The sequence below is a fragment of the Procambarus clarkii genome, chromosome 12 (genome assembly GCF_040958095.1).
Source record: "Procambarus clarkii isolate CNS0578487 chromosome 12, FALCON_Pclarkii_2.0, whole genome shotgun sequence".
In the NCBI taxonomy this organism is placed as follows: Eukaryota; Metazoa; Arthropoda; class Malacostraca; order Decapoda; family Cambaridae; genus Procambarus; species Procambarus clarkii.
The window spans coordinates 11,480,178-11,502,556 of record NC_091161.1 but is presented as its reverse complement, the minus strand read 5'-3'; the positions used below and the strand labels follow the sequence as shown (position 1 = coordinate 11,502,556).

At 39.4% G+C, this 22,379-nt stretch overlaps 3 protein-coding genes across 3 annotated transcripts in view; all 3 read left to right on the top strand.

The window, feature by feature from the left end:
- Nucleotides 1-4,953: 4,953 nt before the first annotated feature.
- stas (Transmembrane protein stas) lies at nt 4,954-20,328 on the top strand. Its single transcript, XM_045766270.2, has 8 exons — nt 4,954-5,093; nt 7,813-7,960; nt 9,291-9,419; nt 10,473-10,522; nt 11,483-11,631; nt 14,149-14,287; nt 15,938-16,029; nt 17,330-20,328. Exons 2-8 carry the CDS (start codon nt 7,815-7,817, stop codon nt 17,405-17,407), a joined length of 783 nt encoding a protein of 260 aa, XP_045622226.1. The 5' UTR covers nt 4,954-5,093; nt 7,813-7,814; the 3' UTR covers nt 17,408-20,328.
- A 1,555-nt stretch (nt 20,329-21,883) lies between these two features.
- The window catches only part of LOC123772968 (uncharacterized), a 19,070-nt gene continuing 18,574 nt past the window's right edge, over nt 21,884-22,379 (top strand). Inside the window, exon 1 of the mRNA XM_045766401.2 lies at nt 21,884-22,153. The gene's annotated coding sequence lies outside the window, so the exon portion shown is untranslated. The remainder of the gene's footprint in view (nt 22,154-22,379) is intronic.
- LOC138363943 (uncharacterized) overlaps nt 22,035-22,379 on the top strand; it is a 13,243-nt gene continuing 12,898 nt past the window's right edge. The window contains exon 1 of the mRNA XM_069323397.1: nt 22,035-22,153. Within this exon, the coding sequence (XP_069179498.1) occupies nt 22,035-22,153 (119 nt within the window). The remainder of the gene's footprint in view (nt 22,154-22,379) is intronic.

Here is a 22,379-nt window from a genome sequence, read left to right as displayed (position 1 = left end):
TGAGTACCTTTTATTAGAATAAATACCATATTTGTTTACCATGGTAATAGACACTACCGTCAATACTGTCTTCTTGTCCCTCACTTCCTTCTTCAACTTGCCCTGCTTGATGCTGTCCCTGAGTACATCCTGTATTGTACCTCACATGGTACAAAAAGTGTTTTGTTGGACACAGAAATCACACTAATGTGATACATCGGTCGATTAAGTTGATAGCTCAGTCGAATAAGGCAGTGTCTGGGATGCTCCCGGACGCAGGTTCGAATCCTTATCACGGCCCTTGTGGATTTGTCTTGTTGGACTTCAGACACTGTTCGTGCTGTAAGCTAGCAACTTGAAAAACACCAGAACACATCAGTATCCTTTGTTTTGTTTAAGAAAGACAATGTGGAGGCCCACAGGGTCATTTGTAAGGCCAAACTAAAGAGTTGGAGATCTTGCATCTCCACTATTAACGTTAACACTCCTTTTCCCCAGATCTGGAAGAGAATTTACAAAATTGTGGGAAAGTTTGTTCTTGGCATAGTGCTTGTCCTTCTTCATGTTTGTGGTTCTGTTATTGAGCAACCTGTCCTCAGACCAAGTCCATTCCATCCAGCGGTCGACCCCAAAGATGCATTCATAAACTTTAATATATTATTCACTCAAAATAGGAATTTTCTCAATTTTATATTAATATTGCTATATATTAGCATACTGTGTATATCTAGGCATTGGTTAGGTGTTTAGGGTCTGTTGGTGATTATTTGTTTTTGAAGTATGTGGGTGAAGCATTTACAGCATTGTGGTTTGAACAAAAGTTGTCAGCGAAGCACTTGTTCGAAAAGGCGTTCGAACGTCATCAGTTGCGAGTCATGTAAACTGTTTTTCATTCATAAACAGGGGGTTTGGTGAATGCATGGAATGGACTTTATCCATTGTTCATGAGGACGAGCTGTAAGTATTGAGCCAGATATTTGTGAAGGAGCAAGGTTCATACCTTGTGACCAATACATATTCTCACCTCTCCTGGCTTCCTTGCTCATAAGTTTCGTGCTGAGTATCTTACACTGAACTTTTGGACCTATACAATGATTTCTTCACCTTTTCTGAACCATAACCCACACTGTCCCATTATGGCAACAGATTCTGATGGTATTTACTATCTCCCACTGTGTTCCCTGCAATATGAAGACTAAACCACGCACCAGAAGATGACAAGACGATGACATTTCGGTCCGTCCTGGACCATTATCAAGTGAACTGTGAATGATAAATACATTACAAACGACTCGCCTGTCATCAGGTAAGGCTCCTCAACCAGTGGCCGACCCCAAAGATGCATTGATCAATTTTAACGTCCTGCGGATTCAAAATTTGTATTTCTCAAATATGTTAATGTTGCATACTAAAATGTGTAATAGTTAGGCCTTACTAAGGTGGTTAGGTTCTCTTGGCAATTATCATTATTGGTATTTACAGTACTCTATGTGAATGAAACATAAGAGGTGCAATTCGAGCAGAGGACTTAAACGAAGCAGTGTTTGAGAAAAGAACACATGTTATCAGTTGGGGGTTTGTGTGTAAAGTGATTTTCATTCATAAACAAAGGATTTGGCAACTGGATTAACCAGCATTTGGGCATTGTTGTTGAGGATGGGGTGAAGTCACAGCTAATGGCATTCAACATTTTCTTGAACAGTACTTTTCTCTTGTATTTGAATCATATCCCTTTAAATGCTTCAACCACGTCCTGCAAACACTAATAATTACAGTATTACAAATAGAATTTTAAGACTTAACCTAATCTTTCCTAGGCCTAGCACAACCCAAAATTATAATATACATTATTTGTAATACAGTATATATATTAGAGAAACGTATGTTTTTGGTTACACAGTTAAAATTAAATACCCTTTCTTCGGGACTGGCCACAGCTTGCATGAGCATAGTCTGTGGATGGACTGCTAACTTGCTGTATACTGTATACACAGTATATACTGTATTAAGAAACTTAAGTGGAATAGAATAACTTCATCAAATATGCTAAACTTCCTATGAAATCCAGAAAAATTCCACAAAACTTTGACTAGGCAAAGAAAGTTCCTTACCCTAATGAACTGTATACAGCACCATGCACTAGACTAGGCTAGACAAGAAAACATGAAGCTTTTCACTGCACTCAACTACGGTTGGGCAAGGAAAATTGACTAAAAACTTGGTAGCATGAGCCAACTGGGCAAGGCATGGTTGGGTTTACCCAGTTTGGGGTCCCGTAAACTGCCGGGTAAAGCATGTGATTGGAAGCCGTACCCTAGAGTATAATGAAACCCGTTCTTACTCTCTTATAAAAATTGGGAGGGATATATATACTAAAGACATATTGGGAGGGATATATATGCTAAAGACATATATGATATATATGCTTTTCTTTTCCTCGGAAAACCCACCGCTTTTTTGAGAAAAAGCAGTGTTCTTATATCATGTTAATTTGAATTGTTTGATACTGTCTGTCTTGAGTACAATAATTGCCAGTGTTCAGTAAGTGTTCAAATTAGTTCAGTATTGTTCATGACCTATCCAGAGTGGAGACAGTGGTCTCAATTATCACTTGTTAGAGCAGTGGGAACAGATTCCTGCTGCAAGATGATGTTACTGTTAATATGACACTTTTGATTAACATAACGTAACTTATGTCATAGTGTATTAGCAAGAAAGTTTGTCGAATAAATTTATTTTGCTAGTAAAGGTGCCTTTACATCATTCCTCATTCTGAAGTATTGCTCAAGTGTTCATGCTCATTTGCTACCTGTCATTACTTGGGTTGGCTCAACAGATCTTTTAAATTTGCTTTTAAGCAGGTTGAAGGGCTTGGGAGCCAGTGGAGAAGGCTTCCTGTGTTGCTTGAGGCAGTGGAGGGCTGTCTTGACCTTCCTCTCCAGGTGAGACACAGTGACCCGGCCTTCTTGTGACCTCTTGCACTGTGACCACTACTGGCGTTGGTGCTCTTGTATGTAACTGCAGGTTGTTGTAGGAAGCAACAATAAGTTAGTTTAGTTCATTTATTATGCACCCCATACCCATGCTGTGGGCGGTAGTGGGTTACAGAGGCACATACGGGCTCAGGGACTGAACCCCACAATTCATTTAGCTAAGCAAGTTACAATTTTGATGAGCTAGTTACAAAATTCAATACAAGTCGTCACATCAACAATGGGTTCGAGATCGACCTCAAGTACAGGTTCTAAATTAAGCAACTGACATATGTGGAGAGCTAGTGTCACAACTGATATGTTTGTCCTGCACACCGCCCCCCATCCAGTGGGCAGCGGTGGATAGGTTACAATCACTTAGTTACTACCTACAGTTAGCAAACTGGGGATATTTGGCTAAAATAATAAAGAAAAAACAGTAACCTGACTGTGAAGTGCCCAGATCAAAATCTCTCGTTACACTCATATGACCTTGGAACAGTTGAGGATAGATGGCTTCAACCATTAAAGAATCCATCCATCTCCCAACATTCATTTTAGCAAGTTCACTAAGAATGACGTGTCGGTTAACAATGTCAAAGGCTGACTTAAGACACCTTGCTGGATATTTGGACTTATGAAGTAATCTACTGTCATAAAGGCTTAAAGATGCTTTACCGACTGAATACCTAATGAAGTCCACCAATGTGATTCTGAACCGTGATAGCCTCAGAATTTGTTGAGGTAAGTGTATATTAGTACCTTAAATAGTCTTCAAATCATCTTAATTTTGTGATATAAATTGTGCCAATATCTCTCTTAATACTCTAATGGTAAACAACACTTTGCTCTTCCAATATACAGGGTGTTTAAACAAAAAAATTGGTATCAAGTTCAATCCTTACATTGGTAAGAATATATGTCTTAAGTATTAATAATGGGCAAGTGGGTAGTACAAGGAAGGAAACTATCAGGGGGAAAGCGCCAAATCATTACGACTATATAGCACTGGGAAGGGGTCAGGATAAGGATTTGGGATGGGACGGGGGGAAAGGAATGGTGCCCAACCACTTGTGGACGGTCTCGGGGGATTGAACGCCGACCTGCATGAAGCGAGACCATCGCTCTACCGTCCAGCCCAAGTGGTTGGTCCGTGGGTAGTACAAGATATAGTGTGAGTTTGAAGCACAAGGAAGGAAACTATGAGGATGAAATTAAGTGCTTTTTGGTTTTACTTTTGAACAAGGGATGGTATGGACAATTTTTTAATTCGTCAGGGAGTAAGTTCTAAAGAACGATCATAGTTCAACTGAAATACTTTTTTAAATCTCGGGTAAGTGTAGTTTCTAAATACAAATTTTGATTGTACAGTATATAATTATAGTTATTGTATGTTATGTTATCTGGGGCCAGATTCACGAAGCAGTTACGCAAGTACTTACGAACGTGTACATCTTTCCTCAATCTTTGACGGCTTTGGTTACATTTATTAAACAGTTTAGAAGCATGAAAACTTGCCAATCAACTGTTGTTATTGTTATAAACAGCCTCCTGGTGCTTCGGAGCTCATTAACTGTTAAATAATTGTAAACAAAGCCGCCAAAGATTGAGAAAAGATGTACAGGTTCGTAAGTACTCACGTAACTGCTTCGTGAATTAGGTTCATACATACGACCTTCAGGTCCAGCCGACGCAATCAATTATCTCACTGACCTAGTTACGTCTGACATACGAGACTCAATGATTTTCCTATATTTAGTAAAACGATAAAATAACACACCAAAATTATTAAAAATAATTAGATTACCTCAAATTTTACGTTAAATACGAATAAAAATCTATAATAAGTGTTATTGACAGGAGTGAAGATGGGATGGTTTAGTTCCCAGTGAGGCTGGTCAAGGCCATTTACAAGGGGGGGGGGGAGTGCTCGTAGGGGAATTATTTATGAATTATTAATTAATAACCACTTTATTATAATTAATTTGATTAAATTGTGGTATATAGGTGAAGAGATGTAAGAGTTTAAGAGACATTAGTGGGTGAAGGAGTGTGTAGCCAGCCGCACGAGGAACCATCACCACCTTGTTGACGGGTCTGGCCAGCGGCCGGCATGAACACCGCTTCTCACACTATTTAAAGGTATTTATCACATTTATATTAATAACCTGAGTGGTGAAATGGAGCGGAGGTGCAGGTGTGAAGGCTGAGGCCGTGTCTTGAGTCTCTGGACTATACAGCAGCAGTAACATGAGATATACGAGAGATCATAACTAGAGGATGTTAACTATCTCTAGGAAATGTTTATATGTTTATCTCTCAGAATGTTTGGTAATATGTTTATTGTTTGTGATATGTGTCTGTGTATGTATTAACACGATGTACTGAACGGGGTGAGAATAGCTTGAGCTGCCTCATCCCTTCACGTGTATTTTACCTCAATAAACTTATTTCAATTATCAGTAGTCGCCAGTATGTATATTTTAAGTTATTAAACCATGGCCTCTTATGCTCGGGTTTAATTGGGTTTTTAGTTTCTTTATGCTAGGTCCCGGGGGTACGGGTTATCTTGAGGTTATCTTGAGATGATTTCAGGGCTTTAGTGTCCCCGCGGCCTGGTCCTCGACCAGGCCTCCACCCCCAGGAAGCAGCCCGTGACAGCTGACTAACACCCAGGTACCTATTTACTGCTAGGTAACAGGAGCATAGGGTGAAAGAAACTCTGCCCATTGTTTCTCGCCGGTGCCTGGGATCAAACCCAGGACCACAGGATCACAAGTCCAGGTGCTGTCCGCTCGGCCAACCGGCTCCCGACCGGGTAAGGTTGGGTTGGGTAAGGTTGGGTTGGGTAAGGTTGGGTTGGGTAAGGTTAGGTTGGGTAAGGTTGGGTTGGGTAAGGTTGGGTTGGGTAAGGTTAGGTTGGGTAAGGTTAGGTTGGGTTGGGTAAGGTTGGGTTGGGTAAGGTTAGGTTGGGTAAGGTTAGGTTGGGTTGGGTAAGGTTGGGTTGGGTAAGGTTGGATTGGGTAAGGTTGGGTTGGGTAAGGTTAGGTTGGGTTGGGTAAGGTTGGATTGGGTAAGGTTGGGTTGGGTAAGGTTGGGTTGGGTAAGGTTGGGTTGGGTTGGGTAAGGTTGGGTTGGGTAAGGTTGGGTTGGGTAAGGTTGGGTTGGGTAAGGTTAGGTTGGGTAAGGTTAGGGTGGGTAAGGTTAGGTTGGGTAAGGTTAGGTTGGGTAAGGTTAGGTTGGGTAAGGTTGGGTTGGGTAAGGTTAGGTTGGGTAAGGTTAGGTTGGGTAAGGCTAGGTTGGGTAAGGTTGGGTTGGGTAAGGTTGGGTTGGGTAAGGTTAGGTTGGGTAAGGTTAGGTTGGGTTGGGTTAGGTTGGGTTGGGTAAGGTTGGGTTGGGTTGGATTAGATTAGATTAGGTTGGATTAAATTAGGTTTGATTAGATTAGGGTTAGATTAAATTAGGTTATGGAGGTTTTAAAATCTATTTGGAAGCCATTTTGTAATGGTGTCTACTTGCATCCAGTCAGCACGAGGACTGGTCAAATCATATACTGTATACAGTAATTATTTTGATTAATGTCTGTTCAGTACACAAAAAAGCAGTTCGTTCACAAGCAAATTTTTATAAAAGAACCCTTTCGTATATACACATGTGCTGGCGTGTGTTCGCTGCTTATCTTGTCTTCCAAAACAATAATGTGACCAAAACAAGACAATAGGATTCGAGAATAAGTTAAAAATGTGAATAATCAGATGGCACATGATTATATTCAATATAGGTGGATATAATATATTATTGAATATAATAATTGTAATATAGTATACATAACCCTAATATAATATACCAATAATAACAACAAAAATATAGTATTGAACATAATATATTATATTCAATACTCCTAGGTGGCCGCCAAGAGTTAATGGCGACCGACTGACCATGTGTGAGATAAGAATGGTATCAATGTCATGAGCTCGCCATGCAACCCGTTCTCACACTTTCGTATAGTCAATATTGACTTATTAAATACGTGCATATGTGACATACTAAACATACTAGTTTACTTTGAAAAGCTTCATAGAAAACACCGACCTTACCTAACCTTCTTAGTATGTTAAGATAAGCATCTTATTGCTTCATAATTACAATTATTACTTAACCTATTATAGGTATAGGTTAAGCCCGTAAGGTTCTTGTTTGAACTCGCTTGTTTTAGTAATGGCTTAACCTATACCTATAATAGGTTAAGTAATAATTGTAATTACCTGTGTGAGAGGACCAGGTTCTGGCTCTGGTCTCTGGTAGGCCTAAGAACTCCATGGGTGATGGGACCTGGTACAGGCTGTAGATGGAAGCCATCTTAGTATATAACGTAAGGGAGCCACCAGGGCTTACCCAGAAATAGGCATTTCATTACATTCAACGCCGATTTAAATTTAAATTAAATTTAAATTTCAGTTCAACAGGAAACTTGTAAGTTTTTAAGAATTTCCACTTAAAAGTTAAAATGTGGTGTCTAAAGGGAAGTTGGGGAGCCAGTCGGCCGAGCGGACAGCACACTGGACTTGTGATCCTGCAGTCCCGGGGTCGATCCCAGGCACCGGCGAGAAACAATGGGGCAGAGTTTCTTTCATCCTATGCCCCTATTACCTAGCAGTAAAATAGGTACCTGGGTGTTAGTCAGCTATCACGGGCTGCTTCCTGGGGGTGGAGGCCTGGTCGAGGACCGGGCCGCAGGGACACTAAAGCCCCGAAACCATCTCAAGATAACCTTACACCCTTAATTGCTTGTAGTGTAATGCTTTGTGGCAATCCATCAATCCAACACAAGTTGATTTCAATTTTTCTTTTTTTTGTTCAGAGATGACGCAGAGTGAAGGAGGGCACGTGGAGGGAGGGACAGAGGCGAGTATGGACACAAGACGTGCTCTCTTGTGCCTTGTTGCCATCTTCCTCCTCTCGCTCACCACCCTCACCTTTGTATATAAAAATTTCCCGGAATTGGAAGAGTGAGTCATATTGTAGACTATTGCAATTAATATCTAAGAGTGATTGATTACTGGTGCTAATTTAGTCTTAAATTATATTTTGAATTATTTAATTTATATTTTTAATTAAAGTTCTGTACTGTATTTTCTACTGACTTCAAAGAGATATCAGATCCAGCTTAGCTTTTCAAAATGTTAAATGCAGCAGCTAGGTTAATTTTCAAACTTCTAAATCTTGAAGAACCAGTGAATGACTACAGTGAATAGACAATTTTCATTATCTTTTTAATTTTTCTTATAATCAACCAATTATAATGTTTTCTGTGGAGAGCCTCTTCGGCTCCCCGAAGCTATACTGGGCTGATGTATATATATTAGACCATGGCAACAGTCTGTTAATGGAGTTCTATGCCTACCAGGGACCAACCTGGGCTCCCTCAGAGAGGAACAAGGAGCAATAGCCTATAGACAGCCCCATTTATCTTTCTGGGTGCCTGATCTGGTAGATGGCAGATATAGACTGCTACATGGGGATGTCTATAGGCAATTGTTCCTTGTGCCTCTCTGAGGGGGGGCCAGTTTCTGGCTCGTGGTCCCCGGTAGGCATAGAACTCCATCTATTGAGTGTTGCCACGGTCTAATATATACACATCAGCCCGGTATAGTTGCGGGGAACCTCCAGGTCTCGCCCAGAAAATGACGTTTCATTACATTCATTGCTGTTTTTTTCTGGGTTAGTGCTGATTTCCAACTAATTTCCAAAATTTTTAATTGTAAGGAAGAAAAATCTTGGTCATTCTCATTGGATATTAAAATATGATAAATACTGAATATATTGATCTTATTTGATATTTAAATTTAATTTAGATTTCCTTTTTTCACTATGGCAATATAGCAGCTCTTATCATTAGTTATCCCACTCCTAACTGCTAAGGTGGATGTGAGAACTGTAACTGGCTACTTTGGAGGCATTTCGTGTTCTCGTCTTATCATCTTAAGTGGCATTATCAAGTGGACTTTGCTTAGTATGTGTGGACTATTTTAAACTCTTCTTTTCATGCTAATTTACTGTTAGTTGAATTCTGTAAAAGGAATCCTAACCCTTAAGCATGGAATGCCAAAATTGTGTGTGTGTGTATTTCTTACAGGCTTGATATGTTGGTTGTATTCAAGGTAAATAGATATCTAGGTTGTATTCAGGGTAAATAGATATCTAGGTTCTATTCAAGGTAAATAGATGGATAATTAGCTTGTATTCATGTTGTGAACATAAATTTATTTTAACAATGAGTTACAGAATACAAAAATGTGCATTAATTCAGATTGTTTATAATGATTCCTATATCCACAGAGATGAGTATCAGTACATGAAGCTGCCAATGGATATAGAAGATGCTAAGAATCTGGGTCGTGTTCTCTCCCACTACAAGGATCGATATTTTGTGGAGGTCCTGGCTGGAATCTTTGTTACATATATCTTGTATCCTTTACACACCACTTCTTGGTAATGCTTTAGCCTCAGCTTATTGTTGGGGAAAATCTATAGTTGCCAGCCATTTAAACACGATAGCTTAAGTGTAAGGAAGTGCCGCTTATGTGACCAGGGTGCCGAGTGGACAGCACGCTGGACTTGTGATCCTGTGGTCCCGGGTTCGATCCCGGGCGCTGGCGAGAAACAATGGGCAGAGTTTCTTTCACCCTATGCCCCTGTTACCTAGCAGTAAAATAGGTACCTGGGTGTTAGTCAGCTGTCACGGGCTGCTTCCTGGGGGTGGAGGCCTGGTCGAAGACTGGGCCGCGGGTACACTTAAAGCCCCGAAATCATCTCAAGATAACCTCAAGAAGATCCATGTGTATTCAGTAATTAGGAACATGGATGTTAGACGATTGGCGGATTGTGTGGCTAAAACATGACTAAATACTCTAACCGGTTCCTGTACCTGACCCCTCATATTATTATCATCATCATCTTGAGGTTATCTTGATGATTTTGGGTTTTTTTTTTTTAGTGTCCCCACGGCCCGGTCCTCGACCAGGCCTCCACCCCCAGGAAGCAGCCCGTGACAGCTGACTAACACCCAGGTACCTATTTTACTGCTAGGTAACAGGGGCATACGGTGAAAGAAACTCTGCCCATTGTTTCTCGCCGGCACCTGGGATCGAACCCAAGACCACAAGTCCAGCGTGCTGTCCGCTCGGCCGACCGGCTCCACCAGATGGATATTACATTACATTACTGTACATATACCTTGAGGTGCTTCCGGGGCTTAGCGTCCCCGCGGCCCGGTCGTCGACCAGGCCTCCTGGTTGTAATATATATTTATATATAAACTATATAATTGTAATAGTAAATAAACTGCAGGCAAATGTTTCCACCAAGGGATTTTTTAGTGACTAGCAACATGTTATCGCTCCCTGTTGTTAGCCTCTGGTGTTTGTGTCAAGGATTTGGAACAAAGATTATGAACATTTTTTCTCCATGTTTTTTTATATGGATAATTGAGTACTGTATATTTTCTTAACCCTTAACAAGTCTTCAAACATTTGCTGTGCCTGGATCAATATTTCTCTCCATCCTTTCTGGTAAGTTTGTAACTTGTACTGTTTTTATTGTACGAAAGCAATATTTTCATATTTTTGTATATTGTGCCAGTATCTAAAAAAAAAATAATAAAATGGTACAGTACCTGGATTCATTTCACATTGTTTCAGTAGAAATGTGTACTGTATTTGTAAAATAGAAATGAATAATTTATATAAAGTTGCACGAGCTCAAAATTCTTTTTGAGTACAGTAGCTTATAATGGAACCTCGGGTAACGAACGTCCCTCTTTACAAATTTTTCGGGTTACGAGCTCAATTTCTTTGGAAAATTTGAATCGGGTTACGACCTTTGCCTTGCCTTGCGACTTTGTTCATTCACGTATGGGTCACACTAGCGTGTTTCCTGGTTCAGTTTACCAGAGCCGCCCACTTAGTGACGATCGCGCTTAAATTCTTCTATTCTTTTTCAACTTTTTTGGTTTTTGAACATAAAAGTAATTATTATATATATCATGCCATGGGTCCGAAGAAAGTCAGTGGTAAGTTTCAACCTAGTAAAACACATGTGAGGATGACCATAGAGGAAAAACAAGAGATCATTTGTAAACATGAAAATGGTACACGGGTTGTTGAACTAGCTAGGCAGTACAACAAATCTATGTCAATGATATCCACTGTACTTGCTAAGAAAAAGGACGTTGAGTGCTAATGTGGCAAAAGGTGTATCAACAATCACGAAACAAAGAACGCAAACGCTTGAGGATTTTGAAAAGTTATTATTAATTTGGATACACAACATGATAAAATTGTTTCTACATGTTTACTTAGCTTTGCAGTATGATGTTGCAAAGGGATTTTATGCCTATTGTTCCTAACTAATCCTATGTAAGTCCACCACAATGTTTGGTCATGAAATAAGAGCTTACATATGGTTGCCTAATTAAGAACTGAACATTGTATGGAACATATAACCCTAGCACTGGCATTTTGATTCTACAGGTTTCCTCTTCCGCTGGGAGTTGGCACTGCTTCTCATATGCTTCTGCTCAGCAGCTGGCGCCTCCTTCTGCTACCTGCTTTCTTATTTAGTAGGCAGACCTGTTGTCCTCAAGTATCTGCCAGATCGTACAAAAACATGGCAAGAAAAGGTACCATTATATATAATTGTTTTTATTTTCATGTCAAGACTTGGAAGTGCTGCATATTAAATGTAGATTTATGCCTTTACAGGCTTCTAAACATTACATTAACATTAAGCTTAACATTATTTTTTATTAAATAAAGATTGACTAAAGGAAGATTTCTTATTGTTTAAATCACTTAAGAAGCTAAAGTACTTTTTAGAAACATGACCTTTAGTTCAAATACTGGGTAGAGTTGAATAGTTGGTCACCATTCGTTCCTTGTGGTCACGATTTCATGATTTCATGATTTGTGGTCACGGTGGTCCTGTCCTTTGTTATGGCTGTTTCTTGATCGACATTTCATGCCTAATACTGTCGCCCCCTTATCGTTTGGCACTGGTGTAGCTGCTGTTGCTTGCGTACTCTGTCAATCTTCTTCAGCACCTTACACAGGTTGTCTCATGCTTTTCATCTTCAGCCAGCTCCTGCTTCTCCTGAACCATTCTGGTCTTGATGGATTTTTGGTGTTTCTCCCCTTGCCTTTGGTTCACTTTTTCCCCTTCGACTCGCAATATTTTTCTCAAGGCGGTGATCTTATTGGCCCTCACCCATGGCTGCCATGTGGCCGAGTTTTGTGCTCTTGAACAAATCCACAAGGGCCATGATGAGGGTTCAAACCTACATCCGGGATAATCCCAGACGCGCCTAGTTGACTGCGTCACAACATTGTCAAAAGAATTAGACCGGATGTAGGTTTTGAACCCTCGTCACGGCCCTTGTGGATTTGTTCATTTGGTGCATCACGCTATTATGATTTCTATGTGTATTTTGTGCTCTTCTCTGGAGGGGGAGGGGTTCCTTTGGCCTTAATGGGTGTTTTGTTCTTTTGCAGCCTTCTGCTTCTTTTCTGGTGAAGAATGTGTTGGATAGCTTCCAGAGTGGTCCTTTGATTATTGATGCTTGGTTGGTCCAACTGCAGGTACATCATTTATTGTATCCAGTGGTGGCTCTTCACCACTATCTGTGGGCTACTGGTTATGCCCACGTTGATGCATTATGGGTTGTTCTGTTTCCTTAGCTCCTTGTTCCATGGCTTGCATTTTCCATGTACCCTGCAGTGTCATTAAATCTAGCTAACTTGCAGTCTACCCTCGAGACCCCAATGTTTGCAAATGTGCTGCATTGGCGGCATTCTTATCCATGTCCTGGGTTCATATGGGCTCAAGGATTTGGCATTTTAACAGGGTTCTGGTGGCCTGGTATTTGGTTAACATTCCTGATCCTCCAAGTTGTATGTTACTTTGTGCTGTGTCTCCCAGCCTGGTTTCTCTCCTACTCTGGTAAATCCCGTGTTTTCTTTTCTCTGAGGCTAGTTAGCTTCACGAAGCCACCATGGATCTCTCCCAAAAACCTAGTGTAAAATGTAATGAAAGGCCTCTTTCTGATAGGGGCCCAGTGGCTCCTTGGTTCCATCCCTTTCCTCCAGGTTCATCGGTTCATCAGTGGGTTGTATATCAACTCCAGGACCCGGATTCACGAAGCAGTTACGCAAGTACTTACGAACGTGTACATCTTTCCTCAATCTTTGACAGCTTTGGTTACATTTATTAAATAGTTTACAAGCATGAAAACGTCCCAATAAACTGTTTTTATTGTTATAAACAGCCTCCTGGTGCTTCGGAGCTCATTAAATGTTTAATAATTGTAAACAAAGCCGCCAAAGATTGAGAAAAGATGTTCAGGTTCGTAAGTGCTTGCGTAACTGTTTCGTGAATCTGGCCCCAGAACTGTTAAGGGAACACTGACTGTGGGCTGGGGCCAGGCTATGTGATGGCTATCATTACTAAGTTCAGGCTAGTTTTGAGTAAATCTATTGTGCTGGTTGAATCGTTTGTAGAGTTGTTTGGTGGTTTTCAGGCCAACGTTTTCTGTGAACCCTCCACTTCAAAAAGCTTTTGTTAAGCTTCCCTGATTTTCTAAGTGCTTTCTCAGTTTGGTGGTGAATTGCCACTAGCTCTCTCCCTGGAAACACAAACCGAAACTCTCTATTTTCCGCTTGTTACAACTTGTAATAAAGTTGTTACATCTTGGTTTAACGTGTTTATGACGTATTAGAACGTTGTTACAACTTGCTATATTGGTTGTTCTAACCGGTTAGGAGGTGTTAAAACTTGTTCAAACGTTGTACCAACTCGTAGTTTTGGTGTGTGTTTGGCGGGCTGTGCTTTTCTGAGAGGGTCAGGCTCTAGCTCTCGTGCCAGGTATTCCAAGCAGAGCTCCATGGACTGATGTGACCCATTAGGTGGAACAATCTTAGTGAGGTGGCTTCAGGAAGCCACTGGATTTGTACCAGAAAGATGTTTTCATTACATTCACTGCAGTGAAACGGAATATATTTTTATATTCCATAATTTAATTAAGTCCTAGATTATGATTTGTGGCAGTTATTGAAGACATGGCATATGACACAGATTTGGTAGGGTATCTGTATATTAAGTGGATTGGACAAGGAAAGCAAATGATGTTTTTTTTTTTCACCAGGTGGATAAACAGAGAGAGAACCTGCTGTTTTACATTATCTTCCTGCGGATCACACCCTTCCTGCCAAACTGGTTCATCAATATTTCCAGTCCTATTGTTAATGTGCCTCTCTGGCCATTTTGTTTAGGAACATTTTTAGGTAAGTCATTTTATCATCTAAGTATTCACCTTTATGCAGGCGATGAGTCACAATAACGTGACTCATCGCCTGCTTGAGAATGCGAATTGACTTGAGAATGGTCCAGGACGGACCGAAACGTCGTCGTCCCTTCACCTTCTAGTGTGTAGTCTGGTCAATATTCACATTTAGTTACAAATTATCTGAAAAAAGTGCAGTTAAATTTTGCATAGATGCTGGTGTTTGTATTAAGTTTTATGGAAAATATTATGTAGACATATTGTACAGTATTTACAGTACTCTTTAAAAGTACTTGGCTTCCCGCTTGAGGTGTCACACAAAAAGCAAGACATAAGAACATTTATAGTATATGATTTAATTATCTTTTAATACTTGGTTGGGTGACCTTTTCTCTTCCTTGTTGCTTGGTGGCATAGAGTAGTGAGAGAGCTTTTCTTAGGTGGTCAGGTGCAACCCGTTCTCGCACTTTCTTTCAGTCAATATTGACTTGTTAAATACGTGCATATGTGACATACTGTACTAAACATACTAGTTTACCTTGAAAAGCTTCATAGAAAACACAGACCTTACCTAACCTTCTTAGTATGTTAAGATAAGCATCTTATTGCTTCGTAATTACAATTATTACTTAACCTATTATAGGTATAGGTTAGGTAATAATTGTAATTACGAAGCAATAAGATGCTTATCTTAACATACTAAGAAGGTTAGGTAAGGTCTGTGTTTTCTATGAAGCTTTTCAAGGTAAACTAGTATGTTTAGTACAGTATGTCACATATGCACGTATTTAACAAGTCAATATTGACTACGAAAGTGCGAGAACGGGTTGTCAGGTGAGATGTTATCCCAGGATTGACGAATAGCTTCCACCACCTTGGATATGGAGCTGACGTCTCTCCTGCAGGTCCATCTTAACCAGCATTCTTCAAACATTTTATACCTGCAGACTGCAAAAATAAGATAAATATTTCACAGATCAGATGATGGTCAAGACATTAAAGTAGCTTGGTCTTAATAAATAAAGTACTATGTGGATAGTATTTTAGTTATTAAATTTAATGTTATTAAATGAGAGTTTTTAGTTAGTGTGCTGTCTGCTGTACACTATCATCAGTGCAGCAGTATATATTTTCTTTCTTTGTTAGAAAATTTTATATACGTGGCTGCAGCTTTGTTTCTAGGAAATGAAGCGCTGCATTAACATCCATTTGATTTCTGTATGGCTTTTATTACTGAGTAATACTCTCCTTATATTAATATATTCATTCCTAGCTCTGTTGCATATCTTCCTGTTGTCCTCTGTCCTTTGTCCTCTGTACTTCCTCCACTACCTACTGCATCTCGGGTGGAGTGGCTTCCTGACACTGTCTATTAAACCATGGTTATTATATTCCCTAATACTTTTTCACATACTGTTGGTATAAAACATATATGTTGGTATAAATGTTGGTTTTTATAGGCCATTGCTCCTCATGCCTCTGAGGGGGGCCAGGTTCTGGCTCGCGGTCCCCGGTAGGCCTAAGAACTCTATTCGCTTGATTGATGCCAGGGTCTTATACATTCATATCAGCCCGGTTAGCTCCGGAGAGCCTCAGGGTCTCGCCCAGAAAAGGGAGTTTTATTACATTCAACGTATGTTTTTTTTTTAAGGTGTGGCTCCTCCTAGTATATTAGCTGTACAAGCTGGCACCACCTTATACCAGCTCACCTCCTCTAGCGACGCCTTCTCTTTAACATCTGTGGTAAGCAAAATTGTATTTTCGTATACTATACTGTAGTAAATTACAATAATAGATGGGATCAAGTACATAACAAAGTGGAGTACAGGCTCCCCAATTATAAATGAGTTACATTCTAAGACTGTCTTTGTAAAGCATTTGTTCGGAACGTGGACCAAGATTTTCCATAGGCATATTGCTATAAGTGGGAGAATTTTATGACCAGGTGACAAAAATTAGACAAGAAAGAGAGGGTGAGCAGACTGCATATTCTTAGACTCAGAAAGCCTTTTGACACAGTACCCCAAAAGAGGCTGTTACAAAAGTTGGAGAAACATGCAGGAATAACAGGTAAGGTGCTCCAGTTTATAAGGGAGTATCTAAGCAACAGAAAACAGGGAGTTACTGTGAGGGGGGTATACAGTCTGTTTCATTTATCTTCCCCCAAATGTCCCACTTTCTCTTCCTGATCTTAAGCACCTGTTGGACTCGTTTCCAGAGCCTGTGCTCCTGTTGGTTGATTTCAACTGTCGGCATAACCTCTAGGGTGATGCTCTCCTGTTGGTTGATTTCAACTGTCGGCATACCCTCTAGGGTGATGCTCTCCTGTTGGTTGATTTCAACTGTCGGCATACCCTCTAGGGTGATGCTCTCCTGTTGGTTGATTTCAACTGTCGGCATACCCTCTAGGGTGATGCTCTCCTGTTGGTTGATTTCAACTGTCGGCATACCCTCTAGGGTTATGCTCTCCTGTTGGTTGATTTCAACTGTCGGCATACCCTCTAGGGTGATGCTCTCCTGTTGGTTGATTTCAACTGTCGGCATACCCTCTAGGGTGATGCTCTGACAAACACCTGAGGCCACCTTCTACAACCATTTGTCCTCTCTTCTTCTGTCTCTTCTGAATTCTGGTGAACCCACTCAAGTGGACTCCTGCACTCGCACCCTCTCCTGTCTTGATCTTTCTCCCTTCCCTAGATGGCAGTTTGTCAAGGCTGACTGGAACCTATTCACTCTCCATGTTACTTATTTAAATAAAATAAATTCACCTAGCAGTAAATAGTTTCCCCTAGCAGTAAATAGGTAAAAATAAGATTGGGTGAGAATAAACTTGATTTGAAGATTTTTGCCTGTAAGGACTTGATTCTGTCTTAGATTTTCCCTTTATAATTACCAATTCTCTATATCTGTTAGACATGATAAAGCTCTTAGACATAATATTCTTTAGAAAGTATATTCCTCTTGGTGTTTGTCTGCATATAAGATTTAGTGTCTTATACCTGACGTAAAGTGTAGCATTAATATAATAAATGTTTCTTTGCAGGTACTTCTGACTGCTGCAGCTCTGTTGTCTCTAGTTCCAATAATTTTAAGAAGTCGCCTTCGAGAGAAGTTTGACTAGGGCTGGTATCCTTCCATGGGTCAGGTGTGGAGGTCAAAGCATCAGGACATGTCGACACAATCATCAAAAACGGGGGCGAAAAGAAAGAGGGTCAGGCGGGGGATTCTCATCTTGTATAGGAATCAAGAGTTTTCTTCACAAGCAGGCGAGTGTGAGGAAAAGGTTCTAACAGAAAGGTCACCTATTCTCTCCCCAGACAGACCAAGTTATTGCTCTGGAGATCCTGCCATTGAAGTGATTGTCATTGCACATTCAGGCCACTGAATCTGGTCTTGCTATTTTTGCTGTGCAATGTTTTTTAATATATTTGTATATTCACACCTTTTTTGTAACTAATGAGGAAATGTTATTTGTTAATTATTTGTTAAGCTGACATCTTGTAGTTTAAGGTTTCAAAATGTTTTTGAAACCCCTAATATAAGATGCTAAATTGAATACAGCAAAGTTTCTAGTGAGGTATATTTTGTTAATGCAAGATAGTGGTTTGATGCTGTAGACCATTGTGTGTTACTGATAGTGTAGGTGGCGTTGATGTCCATGTATCAACTTCTCTCCTGCATTGTCTTGTAGACAAAATAAACAATTTCACTCATTGTATGAAGTGCTGTGGAACTCTTGTTTTTCAAGGGAAAGCCATAATGCTGAATTTTTAAATTTCTTTAATATTTTTTAATTTTCTACAAATTGGGGTTATTCTTTAATAATACTGTACTGAATTGCAAAATTTCAGTTAGGAGTTACTTGCTACTTCAGTTACTTGCTTTATATTTTGAGCTGAAATCAAGTTCTTTAATATCTTTTACGGTATTCGGTCTTTGGAAGGTTAAACGCGTTACCTAAAGCTAAGGCTAAGCTTTTAAGTTAAGCTTATTTTTTTTTTTTAGAATTCAATTCACAATGATGTCTTGTTAAATTTTATATTTACCATCCATAAGAAAATAAGTATAAAATCAGAAGTTGGAGAACAATAATACAGTGGAGCCTCGATTAACGAATTTAATCTGTTCCGGCACCGAGCTAGTCATGTGAAACGCTCGTCTTTCGAAACGAATTTCCCCATTTAAAATAATGGAAATAAAATTAATCCGTTCCACCACCGAAAAACATCAGTATGATATTCAATTTTTTAAATGATGGAGCAGCCTACCTGACATACACTGAACAAACCTTTGACTTTTTTTCAAATTTGTTCAATTTTTGTTTTTCAGTTTTTTATAGAAAATGGAGCAGCCTACCTGACATACACTGAACGAACCTTTATGACATTTTTTCTTTTTTCAAATTTGTTCAGTTTTTTATTTTTCAGTTTTTTATAGAAAATGGAGCAGCCTACCTGACATATACTGAACGAACCTTTATGACATTTTTTCTGTTTTCAAATTTTTAAATATTTAAAAAAAATTCTATTTTTTTTTAATGCTTTGCAACATCACAGCAGTCACCCCTTTACATCCCAGCATCATTAGCATCTTTAAAAAAAAAATAATTGATTTGCATTGTTAGAGGCGTCCGAGAATTTGTGAGAACCAGCGGGAACGCTAGGAAGCACCATGTGGTTTTCTCGTTAATCGAATGAAAGCTCGTCAGTCGAGACAAATTTTCTGCGAGTGGCCCACTTGTTACTTGAAATGCTCGTACATGGAGCTGCTCATCACTCGAGGTTCCTCTGTATATAAATTAGTTAATGAACAGAAATTCCTGGTTGTTCTGGGTAGTAGTATGGTTAGTGCATTACATTTGCACTGCTAATTGGCTTAATACTAATCAGAGGATTATGCTATATTTTGTCTGCAATATGCATAAAACACTTAACCATATCTGGCTCTCCCTAAATGTCCATATATTAATTAAGCCCAGCATATTCTCTATTTTCAATTAAACATCATTCACCACTTTCCAATTATATGCCACTTACACGTGGATATTAGATGAGGAGGCACATTAGACTATGATTATCATGTCAGTATGATATTTTTTTATAATGACACTAAAATAATGAACAGACAGAATTATCAATTATGCTAACATTAGCTTGATGTTTATCCTAAGTTGAATGTCCTGACTTCCGGGACCAGCGTGTCTTGTTTTCCGACCGACCCTCGCGGTCGCTTGTCCCTCGATAGAATTCTTGGTGACTCGGATACTTTTGATATCATTCGCTTTATGCGTTTCTGTTCTGGTATTGGCATCCTTGGTGATATTTAGCGCCCTCTGATTATCCCGCACATTTGATGGTGCTACATAGCCTTCCCGGTTTGGTGCCTTCTTTTGATAATTACTTGCTTAGCCTAAGTTGTTAGTGCCCATCTACTCCACCCAGAAGGTTAACCAGAACAGTGAGAGTATGTACTCATCTACTCCACTCATAACGTTAACTAGAACAATTAGAAAGTGTGGAGGATGAGCGTTAATTAGTTATTGAAGTAGAAGATAATAAAGAACATGTAAGTCAAATTCCATTTAATAATTCAAACAATGAAGTACAGTAGTTTCCTAATCCTGAATATTACTAATATGTGTTTGTAATTATTACTAAAGTCAAATTTAATTTTGACGTTGATGGTAGGTTTGGTTGTGCTTATTGTGCTAGTGCACTGGCGGAAGTTAAAAAACAATCATAAAATTGTGTCCTGTCAAACGGGAAAGAAACATTCCCGTGAAACTTCCACAAAGGGCCAAACAATCTTAAAATTGTGTCCTGTCAAACGGGAAAGAAACATTCCCGTGAAACTTCCACAAAGGGCCAAGGCCCATGGTAGGTAAACATGTCTTCTCTGGTATCCGTTACTATACGCATGTGTTGACTACACATGATTACACATTTTTTTTTTTCAGTCACGTTATTGTGACTTTTCATCTGCATACACATGATAGTTGGTAGTTATGTCAGTTTGTAATTAAAGTAATAAAATTGTATTGTACATATTTTTGAATCACCCATTTTTTATGTTTGCAAGTTGAATTAATCACAAATATTAGATGTGGAACCTCTTTCATTATATGTATTTAAAATTTTGTTGAAAATTGAAGCTACATTTGATTGGGAACACCAAAACAAAATTAACGGCTTAATTGTTTTCAACCCTTTGGCTGTGACGTAATTTTTTAACCTTATTCTAGAGAGGTGTGAAATAAAGCTTAAAAATCAAAATGTTGAAATTAAAGTTTTTAATTGTATATCTAGTAAGAAAATATCTGCTGTTTCCACCTTTACTATTTAAAACTATAATTAGGAGTGGAAACAATATTAAAAACATTGATTTTTTATTCTCCATTTTCTATCATAATAATGGTGCAAGTATCTTGAGGTTATCTTGAGATGATTTCGGGGCTTTAGTGTCCCTGCGGCCCGGGCCACGACCAGGCCTCCACCCCCAGGAAGCAGCCCGTGACAGCTGACTAACACCCAGGTACCTATTTTACTGCCAGGTAACAGGGGGCATAGGGTGAAACTCTGCCCGTTGTTTCTCGCCGGCGCCCGGGATCGAACCCGGGACCACAGGATCACAAGTCCAGCGTGCTGTCCACTCAGCCGACCGGCTCCCAAAATGGAAATGTTCCTATATATAATTACTATTTTAATTAGTTGACAATGAATGAGTGTATGATAACTAGAGAAATAAGGCCGTCATTAAATATTGTCGTCTCAGTGTAGCTCATACTCCCAATATTACACAATGTAACTTTTTTGTTCATGGGTAGTATATATTATAATTGCTTTTGTCTATAAAGTACAAAATATGGTTATTATTTCCCCTTTAAACTTCACGTTAGTAACCAGGAGAGTCATATTTTTAAAATTATCTATTTTCAATGACAAAGCAGATGAATTTGCATCTTTTCGTTCACATAAAGTATGAGTAACCGACACATGAATCAATGTTAACATATGTTTATACAAGAGATTTAAAACTAGTAGTTTTTAGAGATTTACAGTTCAACTGTAAATCACCTTTAACTAATCAGCGCCAAATGTAGTTTGCATCATGTTTTGGTTATACTGTCCAGATTCACGAAAGCAGTTACGCAAGCACTTACGAACGTGTACATCTTTCCTCAATCTTTGACGGCTTTGTTTACATTTATTAAACAGTTTACAAGCATTTAAACTTGCCAATCAACTATTATTGTTATAAACAGCCTCCTGGTGCTTCGGATCTCATTAACTGTTTATTAATTGTGAACAAAGCCCCCAAAGATTGAGAAAAGATGGACAGGTTCGTAAGTGCTTGCGTAAGCGCTTTCGTGAATCTGGACAGTATAACCAAAACATGATGCAAACTACATTTGGCGCTGATTAGTTAAAGGTGATTTACAGTTGATTTAATTAATTAAATTAATTAAATTAAATTTAAGTGGAAGTGCTCGCCTTGCTCCTCCGAGTACGCATCCATGCTCGCCTTGTATTAAGATGAGCATCAAGGATTATATAATAATAATAATATATGAGAGCAAACCCATTTTTAATACAGACTAGTTAAAATTGATGACTGCGTCTTCGAGGATGGGCGCTGCTTTAACGAGCCTGGCCTGAGGACAGGTTGTGTGTAGGTGGCATCAGCTGACCGTTGCTGTTCCTTGTAGCTACGGTTACGTTGTATATGCATGACACTCCGGATGGTGTGAGATGTATGAATACCACAGACGTGGCCGAATTTTTGGGTTGACTGGAGATATTCAGACTGTTTTGACTGACGTCCTGAGGAAGCGGGCCGCGGTGACGGTGAGCTCCGAAATCATCACAAGGTAAGGTACTTGACAGTTTATCAGTAGTGAGAAGTCTTCCCCTAATACATGATCGATATTAAAAGGCACTCAAAGAGGGATCAGTACTTGTTTGAAATTAATTCTGACAATGATGTCCGGATCAGTGAAGAAAGTACAGTAATATTAAATTGTCTCTGGAACACAGTGGAAGCCAAGTTCATTTACGTCTGTCCTGTATTATTTAATACATCTTCAGAAGAAGTGA

Coding starts and splice junctions, on each gene's coding strand:
- stas (XM_045766270.2), top strand. CDS start 7,815: ATGACGCAGAGTGAAGGAGGGCACGTGGAGGGAGGGACAGAGGCGAGT. Junction 14,288..15,937: donor TTGTTTAGGAACATTTTTAG/GTAAGTCATTTT, acceptor TTTTTTTTTAAG/GTGTGGCTCCTCCTAGTATA. Junction 16,030..17,329: donor CCTTCTCTTTAACATCTGTG/GTAAGCAAAATT, acceptor GTTTCTTTGCAG/GTACTTCTGACTGCTGCAGC.